The following is a 16,786-nucleotide window of genomic DNA, read 5'->3' as shown; positions in this document are numbered from 1 at the left end:
ACTATTTATTTGCATAATAATTTTCAACAATAATTTTAAGAATATATGGTATTTGCTGTCATTAACATATTCAAATTGCAAATTAAAATAACTGACTTATTACCTATAATTTCATTTTCAGGTTTGGAATCATACTTGACAAGATTAAAACAGTAATTAATGATGATGCAAGATACATGAAGGGATGCCTGAACATGAGGACTCAGAAGTGCTATGCAGTGAGGTCTAACATAAATGAATTTCTTGACATAGCCAGAAGAACATATACAGAGATTGTAGATGACATAGCAGGTAGTTTAAGTACTTGAGCATATGTTTTCTGATGTTTAGAAATAAAGCTAACTGTTTTAGGACATGCTTTTTTTTTTTTGCTGATGATATTAACCAGGCATAGTTTAATTTTATTTTTTGTTACCATAACAACAGATAAGATTAAAATGTATTATCGTCTAAGGAGCCTTTAAAAAAAAAATAAAGATCTCAAAGTGTTAAAATGTATCACTTCTTTTCTCCAAAGTTAAATATATAGAGTTTCTTCAAATTTAAATATAGGGTTACATGAACGCTTGGAGAGTAGTTTTTACCTTAGTACAATGTTGCATATAAATTACGTGAAAAATATTGTCTATCAGTGCTAATGAGTTTCAGTGGAGGAAGAGATATTTTTGTCTGGGACAGGCAGTATTTGCAAGCCAGTACAGTAATTCATTTAATGAGTTTATTAATCTCCTAGTAAATATAGTAAAAAAATCCTAGTAAAATCTCTTAGTAAAAAAATCTCCTAGGTACTGGGAATATATAGTGAACAGAACAAATTCCCTGTCCTCATAAAGCTATAATAATAGTAGAGACAGGTAATAAACACAAAAACATATTTATGTATATATATGTGTGTGTCCATATTGCTATATAAAGTATATTAATTATATATAGTGCATAATTTCACATAGATGTAAGGTAAATGAAGAAAAAATAGATTAGAGGGATCAGAGAACGACTGGGTGTGGAGGCATACAAGATGGGAATGTTTTTAGTACATAAAATAGCCTAAAAAGGAATTCTTTTTTTGTACTTTAGTACGAACTAAAGCACAATGGCCTGAAGAAACCTTAGAGGATGAGTGAGGAAATTTGTTAGGATGGAATAAGGCATTTCCTTACAGAACTAGTAAGAGATAATATGGTCAGAAATGTAGACTGGGGATCAGAATTTAGTTTTTGAAGGTCAGTTTGGAGGGTTTTCCCAAGGAGAATGTAGAGGCAGTGAGATATTTTTGCTCTGTGGAGTGAAATTGATCAGGAAAATCTGTTGAATGAATCTGAATGGAGCAATGGAAAGAGGAACTATTTTAAGCTACTACAAGTTAACACAGCAGCTGTATATGAGAAAAGAGAAATATGAAGGTTAAAGGAAGAATTGATGAGTTAATCATTGAGTAGATATGGCCATGGTAAAGTAAAGAGAGATGTAGCCACTGGTGCTAATTGAAATGATTAGCCTGAGAATGGTGATACTACTGAGAAAAACAGGAAAATTCTTGGACGAACCATTTTGAGGAATAAAGCTGTTAGTTTTTTCAAGTAATATTCAAATAGTTAATGGTTATCATGTTAAAAATATAAATTTGGAAATTTAGAACTCTGTAGTGAGTGTGCAATTGATAGGAAGATTTGGACGTTTTAGGAATTTTATGTGATGAAACACCTATTTCCTTTTTGGAATATTTTGCCTTGTAAAGTATGCTTTTTAGAGGGGATTTCTTATTGTGAATTAATTATTGCAATAATTTATATAACTTTTTTCCTTTTATTTTCTTTCTAGCTTTATTGAGATAATTTATATACAGCACTGTATAAGTTTACAGTATACATAATAATAATTTGATTTATATACCTCATGAAATGATTATCACAATAAGTTTAATGAACATCTATCCTAATATGGATATAAAATTAAATAATAAAATAATATTTTTTCCTGTGATAAGAACTCTTAGAAATTACTCTGCTAACAACTTTCATATATAACGTGTGTGCATGGTTTTGTGCATCCATGTGCTCAGTTGCTTAGTGGTGTCCTCTTAGTGAACTGTAGCCAGCTATGTACAGCAGTGTTAATTATGCTTATCATGTTGTTCATTGCATCTTTAGTACTTACTTATAACTAGAATTTGTGCTTTTTGACTGCCTTTGTCTAATCCCCTCTCCCCTTACCCCTGCCTCTGGTAACCTCAAATCTGATCTCTTTTTTTCTGATTTTGTTTGTTTGGTGTTTTTTTTAAGAATAATTGACTTACAACATTATGTTAGTTCCTATTACACAAAATAGTGATTCAGTATTTCTATACATTTCAAAATGATCACCATGTCTAGTGATGATCTGTCAAAATATTACATAGTTATTGACTGTATTACCCACAGTGTACACATTTCATACTTGTGTTGCACCTGGAAATTTATACCTTTTAATTTCCCTCATTATTTCTTTCCCTTCCTTCCCTCTGACAACTACCTGATTGTTCTCTGTAGCTATGACTATGTTTCTGTTCAGTTATGTTTATTCATTTGTTTTGTTTTCTAGATTCCACATATAAGTGAAATCATACAGTATTTGTCTTTCTTTGTGTGACTTATTTCACTTAGCTTAATACCCTCTAGGTCCATCCATGTTATCACAAATGACAAGATTTCATTTTTTTATGGCTGATGTTAGCCAGATGATAGCATAATACACACACACACACACACACGCACGCATGCACACACACACACGCACACACGCACACACACACACACACGGGCTTCCCTGGGTGGTTCAGTGGTAAAGAACCTGCCTGCCAATGCAGGAGATGAGGGTTTGATCCCTGGGAGGATGCCCTGGAGAAGGAAATGGCAACCTATTCCAGTACTGATTCCCTGTGAAATCCCTTGGACAGAGGAGGCTGGTGTGCTATAGTCTGTGGGGTCACAAAAAAGTTGGACATGACTTATCTACTGAACAGCAACAAATACACATACCCACACACCACTTCTTTATTCATCTATTGATGGGCAGTAAGGTTGCTTTCATATTTTGCCTATTGTAAACAATGCTGCAACAAACAAAGGGGTGTGTATTTTTATTTAATACCTAGGAGTGGAATTGCTGGATCATATGGTTAGTTCTATCTTTGATTTTTAAAAATATTTATTTTTATTGAAGTATAGTTGATTTACCTATTTTTAAGTTTTTGAGAACTCTCCACATTTTTCTGTAGCAGCTGCACCGATTTACATTCCCACCAACAGTGTACCAGGGTTTTGTTTTCTCCACATCTTCACCAACACTTGTTCTTTGTTGTCTTTTTTGGTAATAGTCATTCTATAGGTGTGAGGTGATATCTCATTGTGATTTTGATTTGCATTTTGGTGATGATTACTGATGTTGAGCATCTTTTCATGTGACTGTTGACCATCTGTATGTCTGCTCTGGAAAAATGTCTATTGAGATCTTCAGCCTGATTTTAAATGAGTTTTTTTTTAAATATTAAGTTATATGAGTTCATTGTATATTTTGGATATTAACCCCTTATAAGATATATCATTGCAAATGTCTTCTCCCATTCAGTAGGCAGCCTTTTTGTTTTGTTAATGATTTTCTTCACTGTACAAAAGTTGTTAGTTTGGTATAGTCCCATTTGTTTATTTGTGCTTTTATTTCCCTTGCATGAACAGACACATCCAAAAACGTATTACTAAGACTGATGTCAGAGCTTACTGCCTGTTTTCTTCTAGACATTTTATAGTTTCCAGTTTTATGTTTAAGTCTTTAATCCACTTTGAATTTATTTTTGTGCATGGTGTGAGAATAGTCCAGTTTGATTCTTGTAGCTGTCTAGTTTTTCTACAACCATTTATTGAAGATGCTGTTTTTTCACTATTGTATATTTTTGCCTCCTTTGTCATAGGTTAATTGCCCGTATTAGTGTGCATTCATTTCTGGGTTCTCTGTTCTTTTGATCTATGTGTCTGTTTTTGTGTCGGTACCATACTGTTTTGATTACTGGAGCTTTACAGTATAGTTTGAAATCAAGAAACATGATACTTCCAGCTTTGTTTTTCTTTTTCTAGATTGTTTTGGCTATTCAATGTCTTTTGTGTTTCCATACTAATTTTAGACTTATTCTGTGAAAAAGGCTAGTGATATTTTGATATGGATTGCAGTGAATCTAAACCTTTTTTTCAGTACTATAGTCATTTTAGCAATATTAATTCTTCCAATCAGTGAACATGATATATCTTTCTATCCATGTTATCTTCAGTTTCTTTCATCAGTGTCTTATAGCTTTCTAAGTACAAATTAACAGATTTATGTATATTAATTTTGTATCCTGCAACTTTATTGAATTCATTGGTGAGTTATAATTTAACTCACCAATGTTTCTTTGATAGAGTCTTTAGGGTTCTATGTATAATATCACACAAGTGAAACAAATATTAAGTAAACTCCAATATTCCTAACATAGAGGTTATACTGGGGGGAAACCACTAGACCATTCAGGTATGACCTAAATCAAATCCCTTATGATTATACAGTGGAAGTGAGAAATAGATTTAAGGGACTAGATCTGATAGAGTGCCTGATGAACTATGGACGGAGGTTTGTGACATTGTACAGGAGACAGGGATCAAGACCATCCCCAGGGAAAAGAAATGCAAAAAAGCAAAATGGCTGTCTGGGGAGGCCTTACAAATAGCTGTGAAAAGAAGAGAGGTGAAAAGCAAAGGAGAAAAGGAAAGATATGAGCATCTGAATGCAGAGTTCCAAAGAATAGCAAGAAGAGATTAGAAAGCCTTCTTCAGCGATCAATGCAAAGAAATAGAGGAAAATAACAGAATGGGAACGATTAGAGATCTCTTCAAGAAAATTAGAGATACCAAGGGAACATTTCATGCAAAGATAGGCCTGACAAAGGACAGAAATGATATGGACCTAACAGAAGCAGAAGATATTAAGAAGAGGTGGCAAGAATATATAGAACTGTACAAAAAAGATCTTCACGACAGAGATAATCACGATGATCACTCATCTAGAGCCAGACATCCTGGAATGTGAAGTCAAGTGGGCCTTAGAAAGCATCACTGCAAACAAAGTTAGTGGAGGTGGTGGAATTCCAGTGGAGCTATTTCAAATCCTGAAAGATGATGCTGTGAAAGTGCTGCACTCAATATGCCAGCAAATTGGGAAAACTCAGCAGTGGCCACAGGTCTGGAAAAGGTCAGTTTTCATTCCAGTCCCAAAGAAAGGCCATGTCAAAGAATGCTCAGACTACTGCACAATTGCAGTCACTCACATGGCAACCCACTCCAGTACTCTTGCCTGGAAACTCCCATGGACAGAGGAGCCTGATGGGCTGCCTTCTCTGGGGTTGCACAGAGTCGACCACGACTGAAGCGACTTAGCAGCAGCAGCAGCACATGATAGTAAAGTAATGCTCAAAATTCTACAAGCCAAGCTTCAGCAATACATGAACCGTGCACTTCCAGATGTTCAGGCTGATTTTTGAAAAGGCAGAGGAACCAGAGATCAAATTGCCAACATCTGCTGGATCATAGAAAAAGCACGAGAGTTCCAGAAAGGCATCTATTTCTGCTTTATTGACTATGCCAAAGCCTTTGACTCTGTGGATCACAATAAACCGGAAAATTCTGAAAGAGATGGGAATACCAGACCACCTGACCTGCCTCTTGAGAAACCTATATGCAGGTCAGGAAGCAACAGTTAGAACTGGACATGGAACAACAGACTGGTTCCAAATAGGAAAAGGAGTACATCAAGGCTGTATATTGTCACCCGGCTTATTTAACTTCTATGCAGAGTACATCATGAGAAATGCTGAGCTGGAAGAAGCACAAGCTGGAATCAAGATTGCTGAGAGAAATATTTATCACCTCAGATATGCAGATGACACCACCCTTACGGCAGAAAGTGAAGAGGCACTAAAAAGCCTCTTGATGAAAGTGAAAGTGGAGAGTGAAAAAGTTGGCTTAAAGCTCAACATTCAGAAAACTAACATCATGGCATCTGGTTCCATCACTTCATGGGAAATAGATGGAGAAACAGTGGAAATAGTGTCAGACTTTCTGTTTGGGGGCTCCAAAATCAGTGCAGATGGTGATTGCAGCCATGAAGTTAAAAGATGCTTACTCCTTGGAAGGAAAGTTATGACCAACCTTGATAGCATATTCAAAAGCAGAGCCATTACTTTGCCAACAGAGGTCCATCTAGTCAAGGCTATGGTTTTTCCAGTGGTCATGTATGGATGTGAGAGTTGGACTGTAAAGAAAGCTGAGCGCTGAAGAATTCATGCTTTTGAACTGTGGTGTTGGAGAAGACTCTTGAGAGCCCCTTGGACTGCAAGGAGATCCAACCAGTCCATTCTAAAGAAGATCAGCCCTGGGATTTCTTTGGAAGGAATGATGCTAAAGCTGAAACTCCAATACTTTGGCCACCTCATGCAAAGAGTTGACCCATTGGAAAAGCCTCTGATGCTGGGGGGGACTGGGGACAGGAGGTGAAGGAGACGACAGAGGATGAGATGGCTGGATGGCATCACCTACTCGATGGATGTGAGTGAGTGTGAGTGAACTCTGGGAGTTGGTGATGGACAGGGAGGCCTGGCGTGCTGCAATTCATGGGGTCGAACACGACTGAGAGACTGAACTGAACTGAACTCTAGTTTTGGTTTTATTATTTTGGTTTTTGCAATTTCTTTTACTTTCAAAATATTTCTCTGAATGACCACCTTTTTACTGTAGTGTTTTTTCCTTAAAAGAATACTTATCCACATATTTTAGATGTCAAAAATTGTTAGAGTTTAAAAGTGTAACAAAGGAAACCTCATACCCTGTTGGTGGGAATGTAAATTGGTGCAGCCATTATGAAAAACAGTATAGAGCTTCCTCGAAAAAACTGAAAATAGAACTACCATATGATCCAGCAATCATACTTCTGGGTATATAGCCTGGAAAAACAAAAACTCTAATTTGGAAAGATATATGCACTCCAGTGTTCCTAACAGCATGTTCCTAACAGACATGGAACAAACACAAGTGCCCATCTAGCTTAAGAAAATGTGGTATATATACAATAGAATATAATTAAGCCATAAAAAAGAACAATATTGACAGTTGCAGCAACATGGATGGACCTAGAGAATATTAACCTTAGTGAAATAAGTCAGACAAAGGCAAATACTATGTATCACATTTATGTGACATCTAAAAACCAATACAAATTAATCTATATGCAAAATGGGAGCAGACTCACAAACAGAAAACAGATTCATAGTTACCAAAGAGGAGAGGGAAGGAGAGAGGGACAAATTAGGACTGTGGGATTAACAGATTCAAACTACTATACATAAAATAGATAAGTGGTAAGAATTTACTATATAACAGAGAAGTATATTCAGTCTGTAATAGCTTATAATGGAGTATAATCTGCAAAAAACCCTACTGAATCACTATGTTGTACATATGAAACTAATGCAGTATTTAAACCAACTGTGTGTGTGAGCGTGCGCATGCGTGCACACTCTCTGTTGCTCAGTTGTGTCTGACTGCATCCCCATGGACTGTAGCCTGCCAAGCTCCTCTGTCCATGAGATTTCCCAGGCAAGAATACTGGACTGGATTGTCATTTTCATATTTTAGTTAAAAGAAAAGAGTAATAAGAGCTTCCTACTTGTATATAAATAAAGAAAAGTTGGTGACTTTTTTAAACATGAAGAGTGATTTACTCACAAAAAAATTTTTTTTTTTTTTCTTGTTTCTGGCCACTAGGAATGATAACACAGCTTGCGGAAAAATACAGTCTTCCTTTAAGGACAAGTTTTAGCTCTGCTCGAGGATTTTTCATTCAGATGACTACAGATTGTACAGTCCTACCCAATGATCAACTTCCTTCTGAGTTTGTTAAGGTTCATTTTAGAATTCTAGTTCGGAAATTATTGTTTCTGATTTTACAGAATTGCACTTACATATTTGCAGGCACTTATTGAATATTACATGATAGGTTTCTGAATGTTCTGTATATTACTTCTCTTACTTCTACCCACCCACCTAACAACTTTACTAATCTAAGAGTGATTGAGAAGAGCTTTTAAGAGAAATACCAAACACAGTGTTTCCCACAATTCTAGGAGCTTGATAAGGGTAGTAAAGGAAAATGAAGAAAGAAAATCCAAAAGGAATTTTTGATCAAAGAAGTTTGAAAAGTACTGTACCATTTCCTGTTTTAGGTTATTCTCGGTGCACATCTACCTATTAAAGCTTTAAAAGTCCTAAAATAAAGAAATTTGCTTAATTTTTAAATATCTAGTATTGCCAAATCTTTGGACCAGGGGAGTATTTTTTTATATATACATTATTTCTCCCCAGGATACTGATTTGGGAAAGTCTAACCCACTTTAATCTTTCTCTCCCTGCAGGGAGTACCTTATGACAAAAACAAACCTTTCAGGTCTTTAAAATGTATACTATATTATCCAGTAATAAGGGATGGGTGAAGTAAAAAAATGGGTCAAGAATTAGTAATGGGGTTAGAGACTGAGTGAAGTTTGGTTATGAGGCAAGGGCTAAGACAGGGGTCAGATGGAGTGAAGGTTCCTATCTACCATACGTATTACTACTTGGTAATGAGGTGTAATATTTTTGTTCACATTTCTACATGGCTACTTTAAGAGCTGTAAAAATAGTCATGTCAGGCAGACTAGGTTAAAATATTCTGCTTTAACTTGAGAAGTGATCTTTTCTCTTCTACAAACATTATTTGGGACTTTTTTGATGATACAATTATCTCAAGAATTAAAGTGATTAACCTAAGTACCTATAATTCTGTTGTTTAAAATCTGTATGTTTTACTTCATTAAAGTATGTATCTTGACATTTTTTTAATCTCCTAGCAGATTTCTAAAGTGAAAAATTCTTATAGCTTTACATCAGCAGATTTAATTAAAATGAATGAAAGATGCCAAGAGTCTTTGAGAGAAATCTATCACATGACTTATATGTAAGAACATTTGAAATGTTTGAATACTGATTTAAATTGATTTGATTTGAGATACTATGATACATTTCATTAACTGACTTTTTTTCTGGTTGCAGAAAATTGTAGTTATGAATGTTAACAAGGAAAGACCATTTCCTAGAAAAACAGTTAAAAATTTAAAGTCTGTCATTGTGATTGAGATCACTGAGCCTCACAGAACATTCAGGGCAAATCTAATTACAACTGCCCCTCCCCCAAAATAAATCCATTATACTGGGTTATAGAAAAAGCTTGATACCCAGCCAAATATCCACATTTCATCAGTACTTCAGTCATCCTTTTAATACAGTTTTAAGAAATGTCATAATGACATGAGCTTGAAATATCTCTAGTACCACTGATACTTCTGTAGCATCATGATATAGAAGTTGGCACATCTGGGCTTATTTGGGACCTCATTCAGTTTATTCTTTTTCTTTACCATGTAAGCTCTCAAGTTCTCATGACTTAGTACATATATAACAACATAATAATGCCAGTGTTTTATTGTTCATAAAACAGTAGCAGTGTATCTAGAAATAAGAACTAGGAAATTCAGAATTGCTGAGCTGAGATGATGAAGATAACTGTTGGATTTTCAGAACAATTTCAGAGCATAAATCAAAAAGATTATAAGATATAGTAAGATATAGCAGAACATATTTTCCCATGTAAGAGAAAAACTTTTATATTATGTCATAATATGATAACTACCACATAAATAAGCGTAAATAATTATGTAGTTAGGGTTGTATATGAGAGAGAGAAAGAGGGAGAGAGGATAGGTGAGAGAGAAAATACATAATAGCTTTTGTGTTAAATTTAACATTGCAAAAGCAAAAATATTAATAGATGGGATCTACTGATTAAAGTATAGTGAGGGCGTCATTTGACCTAAAAATTTATTAAATTTATTAAAATTTATTCTATTACTATTTAAGAAAAGCAGTCATTAAAAAAACTTGGTCTTAACACACCAGAAGATGGATTCCCTGCTGCTAAATAACTGTGACCTTGATTATGAGCTTCAGTTTCCTCATCTCTCAAATAAGACAATAGAACAACAGACTTTATCTAGTGTACAACTCAACTGTCAATGTTATTTTACCTCAGGCAATGAATTTTATATTGTTTTATAATTATGTTGTATGCCCCCTTTTTAAAAGCACTATTTCTCTTATCAAACATGTACTTTCAGGATTGTGTGCAAACTGCTTAGTGAGATTTATGAGCATATTCATTGCTTATATAAACTGTCTGACACTGTGTCAATGCTGGATATGCTGCTGTCATTTGCTCATGCCTGTACTCTTTCTGACTATGGTAAGTTAGTTTCTTTGGAATAAATAGGTTGCATACTGAAATTTGTATTCCATTCAAGCAATTTTATGTAGCAATTATGAATATTCTATATTTTCTTTCCTGATATATAGTCTCTTACCTATGGTCCTAGACTAAGACTCAAAATATAGAAAGTGAAATTACCCTTAAAATTTCTTTTAGAAGTCAAAAGATTATTTATTGAGAAATTGAGAAATTAGAAAACAATACTGCAAGAAACTTTAAAGTCTTTCCTAAAATAAGAAAGACTATAGAGCTGTCTCTTTGGTGAAAATAATGATGATCCAAATTCATAAATTTCAAGTCTGAAGAAGCAGTGTTATGCTAATACTAACAGACATGACAGAAATAAACTCCTAAAAGCAGATGTGAGCATCCCAAGATCAATTATATCACTTATTTTTGTGTCCCAAGTCTATACTACAGGTCTTGAATATAAATGTTAAGCAATTTTCTAATGTTAAATGAATACTTCAAGTTAGCCCCCATCGCTTGAAATTTCTCATCCAAACTATCAGTATGCAAATTTTCATAACTTGTATATAATAATTCGGTTGAGTAATTATGGGCTTAATAACATTAAATTTTTAGTTAAAATTAATAGTAGTATTTCCAATAACAGTATTTCTGTTAATTAATCTTTATGATGAAAAATGTATTTTACAAAGGTTTTTTCATTTTTGATATTTCTGTATGTCTTATGGAAGTACTAAATTTTTCAGCTGGTATTGTATAGGCCAAAACTTAATAGTTTTCTCAAATATTGAGATATTTGATGTTGTTCCATTTTGAGAAGGACTACCCTAAAACTCCAAACTTATAAGTAGTGAATTTTTGGTATTAAAAATGTTTTAAATATAGTAAATTTTTCTTATTTTACTAATCAACCTCACTATTATAATGAATACTTTCAAGTTTATCCATGTGTTTCCTTGAGAGACATGTAGCATTTTAATTTTTACTTGTCTCTCACCTTTTTTCTGCTCTCTTCATCTTCAGTTCAGTTCAGTTCAGTCGCTCAGTCATGTACGACTCTTTGTGACCCCATGAATCACAGCATTCCAGGCCTCCCTGTCCATCACCAACTCCCGGAGTTCACCCAAACTCATGTGCATCGAGTTGGTGATGCCATCCAGTCATCTCATCCTCTGTCATCCCCTTCTCCTCCTGTCCCCAATCCCTCCTAACATCAGAGTCTTTTCCAATGAGTCAACTCTTCACATGAGGTGGCCAAAGTATTGGAGTTTTAGCCTCAGCATCAGTCGTTTCCACTCAACACCCAGGACTGGTCTCATTTAGAATGGACTGGTTGGATCTCCTTACAGTCCAAGGGAATCTCAAGAGTCTTCTCCAACACCACAGTTCAAAAGCATCAATTCTTCAGCACTCAGCTTTCTTCACAGTCCAACTCTCACATCCATACATGACCACTGGAAAAACCATAGCCTTGACTAGATGGACCTTTGTTGGCAAAGTAATATCTCTGCTTTTCAATATGCTGTCTAGGTTGGTCATAACTTTCCTTCCAAGGAGTAAGCGTCTTTTAATTTCATGGCTGCAATCACCATCTGCAGTGATTTTCGAGTCCCAAAAAATAAAGTCAGCCACTGTTTCCCCATCTATTTGCCATGAAGTGATGGGACCAGATGCCATGATCTTCGTTTTCTGAATGTTGAGCTTTAAGCCAACTTTTTCACTCTTCTCTTACACTTTCATCAAGAGGCTTTTTAGTTCCTCTTCACTTTCTGCCATAAGGGTGGTATCATCTGCAAATCTGAGGTTATTGATATTTCTCCTGGCAATCTTGATTCCAGCTTGTTCTTCTTCTAGCCTAGCGTTTCTCATGATGTACTCTGCATATAAGTTAATTAAGGAGGATGACTTAGAAAGCATCTATAGAAACCTGATCATTATTTCTTTCTATAAAATTAACAAAATCTTTTGTGTCTGTTTTTTCTATCCTCTAAGAATACTTTTTAGACAAAATTTCTATAAGTTTGGATGTAAAATTGTGTTTTTATTTGGTTTTGTTCTATTTTCAGACCTCATTTGAAAAGCTAAGTATGCCAAATTTTTGAAATAATGCTTAAGGCGAGGATTAAGTAAATGTGCAATTTTAGAGTCCTTGAAATTAATTGTTATTTTTAAATGGCTAGTTGATTCCTTTTAATTTATACAAATCTGAAAATGTTATGAACTATTTTGGAGCCCTGAACAATGACAGGACCAAAATCATATTTCTTCTGGAAAAGAATATAAGTTCTAATGTGATTAGACTATGCCAGTTATCATTTGGAAGGACTGAAGATAAAATAATAACTTAATGACATTGTTCCAGATTGACCCTAGTAAAGTCACTAAAGTATAAACAGTATGTACACACCACAAAATCTTTAAGTATAAATATATTAATCTTTCAAAACCATTTTATTTTTCTCTTTAGTTCGGCCAGAGTTTACTGATACTTTAGCAATCAAGCAGGGATGGCATCCCATTCTTGAAAGAATATCTGTGGAAAAACCTGTTGCTAACAATACCTATATTACAGAAGGGAGTAATTTTTTTATCATAACTGGACCAAATATGAGTGGGAAATCCACATATTTGAAACAGATTGCTCTTTGTCAGATTATGGCCCAAATTGGTAAGTTACATGTTTACTTTATGGTTATCAGTTCTGCTCCCTATTTAAAATATCTCATGCCCAGTATTTTAGATCATATATATGTATATATATATGGACCATAACTTTTACAATTTGGTATTTATTAAGCTCTATCCAGATTGGATTACATTGTACTGAAAATCTTGTGGGATATAATAGAAATAGAAGCTTCTTTATTATAGTTATTAATGTTGTATCAACTATTAGTAAATTGAATTGTATAATTATCTGAGATTCAAAAACTTTGTTGAAAGAGAAAGTGGTACAAGTAGCAGAAACTACTGCCTTTAATAACTCATATAAGATTTTTCCCAAAATTGTAACATTGGGCACAGAAACATTTCCCTTACTTAATTTAAGGTTTACCAATAACTTAGTTTTAACAACTGCTGTGTTACACTTATGTGTGCATACAGTTCAGTTCAGTCATTCAGTTGTGTCCAACTCTTTGTGACTGTGTAAATGACTGTCAGTGTCCCAACATTCTTATGGATTTCTTGGCATCGAGACACAACTCACCTTTTATCTCTAAAAATTGGGTTCATTGAGACCGATGTTAATTAGAGACCAGATGACTGGTCAGTCTGGGATAATTTTGGTTCACCTCACCCTCTGGAATTGGCAATGTCTGGAGACATTTTTAGTTGTCACAACTGAGGGGAGTATAAAATCCAGTTCAGTTGCTCAGTTGTGTCCGACTCTTTGTGACCCCATGTACTGCAGCACGCCAGGCTTGCCTGTCCATCACTAACTCCTGGAGCTTGCTCAAACTCATGTCCATCAGGTTAGTGATTCCATCCAACCATCTCATCCTCTGTCGTCCCCTTCTCCTCCTGTCCTCAGTCTTTCCCAGCATCAGGGTCTTCTCTAATGAGTCAGTTTTTTGCATCAGGTGGCCAAAGTATTGGACCTTCAGCTTTAGCATCAGTCCTTCCGATGAATACTCAGCACTGATTTCCTTTAGGATTGACTGGTTTGATCTCCTTGCAGTCCAAGGGACTCTCAAAAGTATTCTCCAACACCACAGTTCAAAAGCATCAATTCTTTGGTGTTCAATTTTCTTTATGGTCCAACTCTCACATCCATACATGACTACTGGAAAAACCATAGCTTTGACTATATGGACATTTGTCAGCAAAGTAATGTCTCTGCTTCAATATGTTTTCTAGGTTTGTCATAGCTTTTCTTCCGAATAGCAAGTTTGTCTTTTCATTCATGGCGGTTGTCACCATCTGCAGTGATTTTAGAACCCCCCAAAATAGTATCTTACTGTTTCTATTGTTCCCCCATCTATTTGCCATGAATTAATGGGACCAGATGCCATAATCTTAGTTTTCTGAATGTTGAGTTTTAAGCCAGCTTTTTCCCTTTCCTTTTTCACCTTCATCATGAGGCTCTTTAGCTCCTCTTCACTTTCTGCCATAAGGGTGGTGTCATCTGCATATCTGAGGTTGTTGATATTTCTCCCAGCAATCTTAATTCCAGCTTGTACTTCAGCCTGGCATTTCACATGATGTACTCTGCATATAAGTTAAATAAGCAGGGTGACAACATACAGCCTTGACATACTCCTTTCCCGATTTGGAATCAGTCCGTTGTTCCATGTCCGGTTCTAACTGTTTCTTCTTGACCTGCATACAGCTTTCTCAGGAGGCAGGTAAGGTGGTCTGGTATTCCTGTCTCTTTAAGAATTTTCCATTTTGTTGTGATCTGTGCAGTTAAAGGCTTTAGCATAGTTAGTGAAACAGAAGTAGATGTTAATGGAATTCTCTTGCTTTTTCTATGATCCAATGGATGTTGACAATTTGATCTCTGGTTACTCTGCCTTTTCTATTTTTTTTTTGTTTTGTTAGATCATAAGTTTATTAACCAATATACAATTACTTGTCTTCTGGTTTGTTGAAACAATAGGTCAGACAACATTTGCCACAATAATGTCTGTCGAAGTGACTGGCCATAAAAACTCCAGCACCACATTCATCTGAGGGACACTCCCGGCAAAGGCGACTGATTTTGCCATTCTCATCCACCTTATAGTATTTCAGAACAGCCAATTTAACCTTCTTTCTCTTATGCTTGTTCTTCTTGGGAGTGGTGTAAGACTTCTTCCTTTTCTTAGCGCCACCACAAAGTCTCAACACTAGATGAAGAGTGGACTCCTTTTGAATGTTGTAGTCAGACAAAGTACGTCCATCTTCCAGTTGCTTGCCAGCAAAGATCAGTCTTTGCTGGTCAGGAGGAATTCCTTCCTTATCCTGGATCTTAGCCTTTACATTTTCTGTTGTATCCGAGGGCTCCACCTCAAGAGTGATGGTCTTCCCCGTCAGGGTCTTCACGAAAATCTGCATCTTGGTGGCGGTTCCACCGCAGATGGCGGATCCGAAAGCCTCTGCCTTTTTAAAATCCAGCTTGAACATCTGAAAGTTCTCAGTTCACTATTGTTGAAGCCTGGCTTGGACAATTTTGAGATTCCTTTACTAGCGTGTGAGAAGAGTGCAGTTGTGTGATAGTTTGATCATTCAAGAAAGGCATTGCCTTTCTTAGGGACTGGAATGAAAACTGATCTTTTCCAATCCTGTGGCCACTCCTGAGTTTTCCAAATCTGTTGGCATATTGGGTGTAGGACTTTCACGGCCTCATCTTTTAGGATTTGAAATAGCTCAGCTGGAATTCTGTCACCTCCACTAGGTTTGTCTGTAGTGATGCTTCCTAAGGCCTGCTTGACTTCACATTCCAGGATGTCTGGCTCTAGGTGAGTTAGTGATCACACCATTGTGGTTATCTGGGTCATTAAGATCTTTTTTTGTATAATATCCAGGGTTGCTGCTAAATATTCTACAATTCACAGGGGAACCATCTTCCTTTACCCCCCTCCCCTGCCTCAGCCCACATACATGCTCAAGAAAGAATTATACAACCCTTGATGTGATTGAAAAACCTTGGTTTAATGTAATGGATTTTAAGGGAAATGCAGAATAGTAATATCGATCATAGTGCATATTTCCCTTACTACTGGGAAAGAAAATCAGAAGTGAGTGAATGAATGAATAAAGAGTATGTATTTTATTAAATTTAAAAAGCTATCTTAGATAACTTCTGTTCCCTTATAAGAATACTTATTCATATCTGAGACAATAATCTTACCTATGTTTGAATAGTTATGAGTTCCGGCCTTTAAAAAACAGGCTGTCTAATTTCTGTGTAGTTATAATTGTTAAAACATTCATTATACTGAATTAAAATTTGACTGTATAGAACTTCTACTCATTAGTCCTAATTCTTAACTTCTATGCATTTCAGAACAATCTATTATATCCTAAGAACAGGTTGTCAGGTACTTGAAGAAAATCACTATTACTCTACTTCTCTTGCCACCATCTTTGAATTCCTAAAAGTATGTAGTATCTTATAAAATCTGATTATAAAGGAAATAGTAGGACTCAAAAAGCATGGAAGTTGAGAATATAGGCTTTGGAGCTAGACCTAGTTTTTGTAGTTACTGGCTGTGTGATCTTAGGCAAATACTTAACCTCCTTAGTTTTTCTATCTGTAAATGAAAAATATAATAGTACCTATGTCTAAGAATTGTTGTAAAGATTAAACTACTCTATGTTCTACAAAGTGAAAAAAAAAACCTAAGCCTCTGGACTCCTTGTAGCTCCTTAGGAATATCATGCTGTTTACACACACACACACACACACACACACACA

At 35.5% G+C, this 16,786-nt stretch overlaps 2 protein-coding genes across 2 annotated transcripts in view; one reads left to right on the top strand and one right to left on the bottom strand.

Moving 5' to 3' along the window:
* The window catches only part of LOC120861089 (mutS protein homolog 4-like), an 86,059-nt gene that overhangs the window by 48,389 nt on the left and 20,884 nt on the right, over positions 1 to 16,786 (top strand). The window contains exons 11-15 of the mRNA XM_040236752.1: positions 122 to 291; positions 7,824 to 7,960; positions 8,948 to 9,051; positions 10,268 to 10,392; positions 12,854 to 13,054. Of these exons, the coding sequence (XP_040092686.1) occupies positions 122 to 291; positions 7,824 to 7,960; positions 8,948 to 9,051; positions 10,268 to 10,392; positions 12,854 to 13,054 (737 nt within the window). The remainder of the gene's footprint in view (positions 1 to 121; positions 292 to 7,823; positions 7,961 to 8,947; positions 9,052 to 10,267; positions 10,393 to 12,853; positions 13,055 to 16,786) is intronic.
* LOC120861088 (ubiquitin-40S ribosomal protein S27a-like) lies at positions 14,920 to 15,463 on the bottom strand. The gene has a single exon (XM_040236751.1). It carries the CDS (start codon positions 15,421 to 15,423, stop codon positions 14,956 to 14,958), a length of 468 nt encoding a protein of 155 aa, XP_040092685.1. The 5' UTR covers positions 15,424 to 15,463; the 3' UTR covers positions 14,920 to 14,955.

The sequence above is a fragment of the Oryx dammah genome, unplaced genomic scaffold, assembly GCF_014754425.2.
Source record: "Oryx dammah isolate SB20612 unplaced genomic scaffold, SCBI_Odam_1.1 HiC_scaffold_11227, whole genome shotgun sequence".
In the NCBI taxonomy this organism is placed as follows: Eukaryota; Metazoa; Chordata; class Mammalia; order Artiodactyla; family Bovidae; genus Oryx; species Oryx dammah.
Note: the sequence above shows the minus strand (reverse complement) of the source record. Positions and strands in the feature narration are given on the sequence as shown.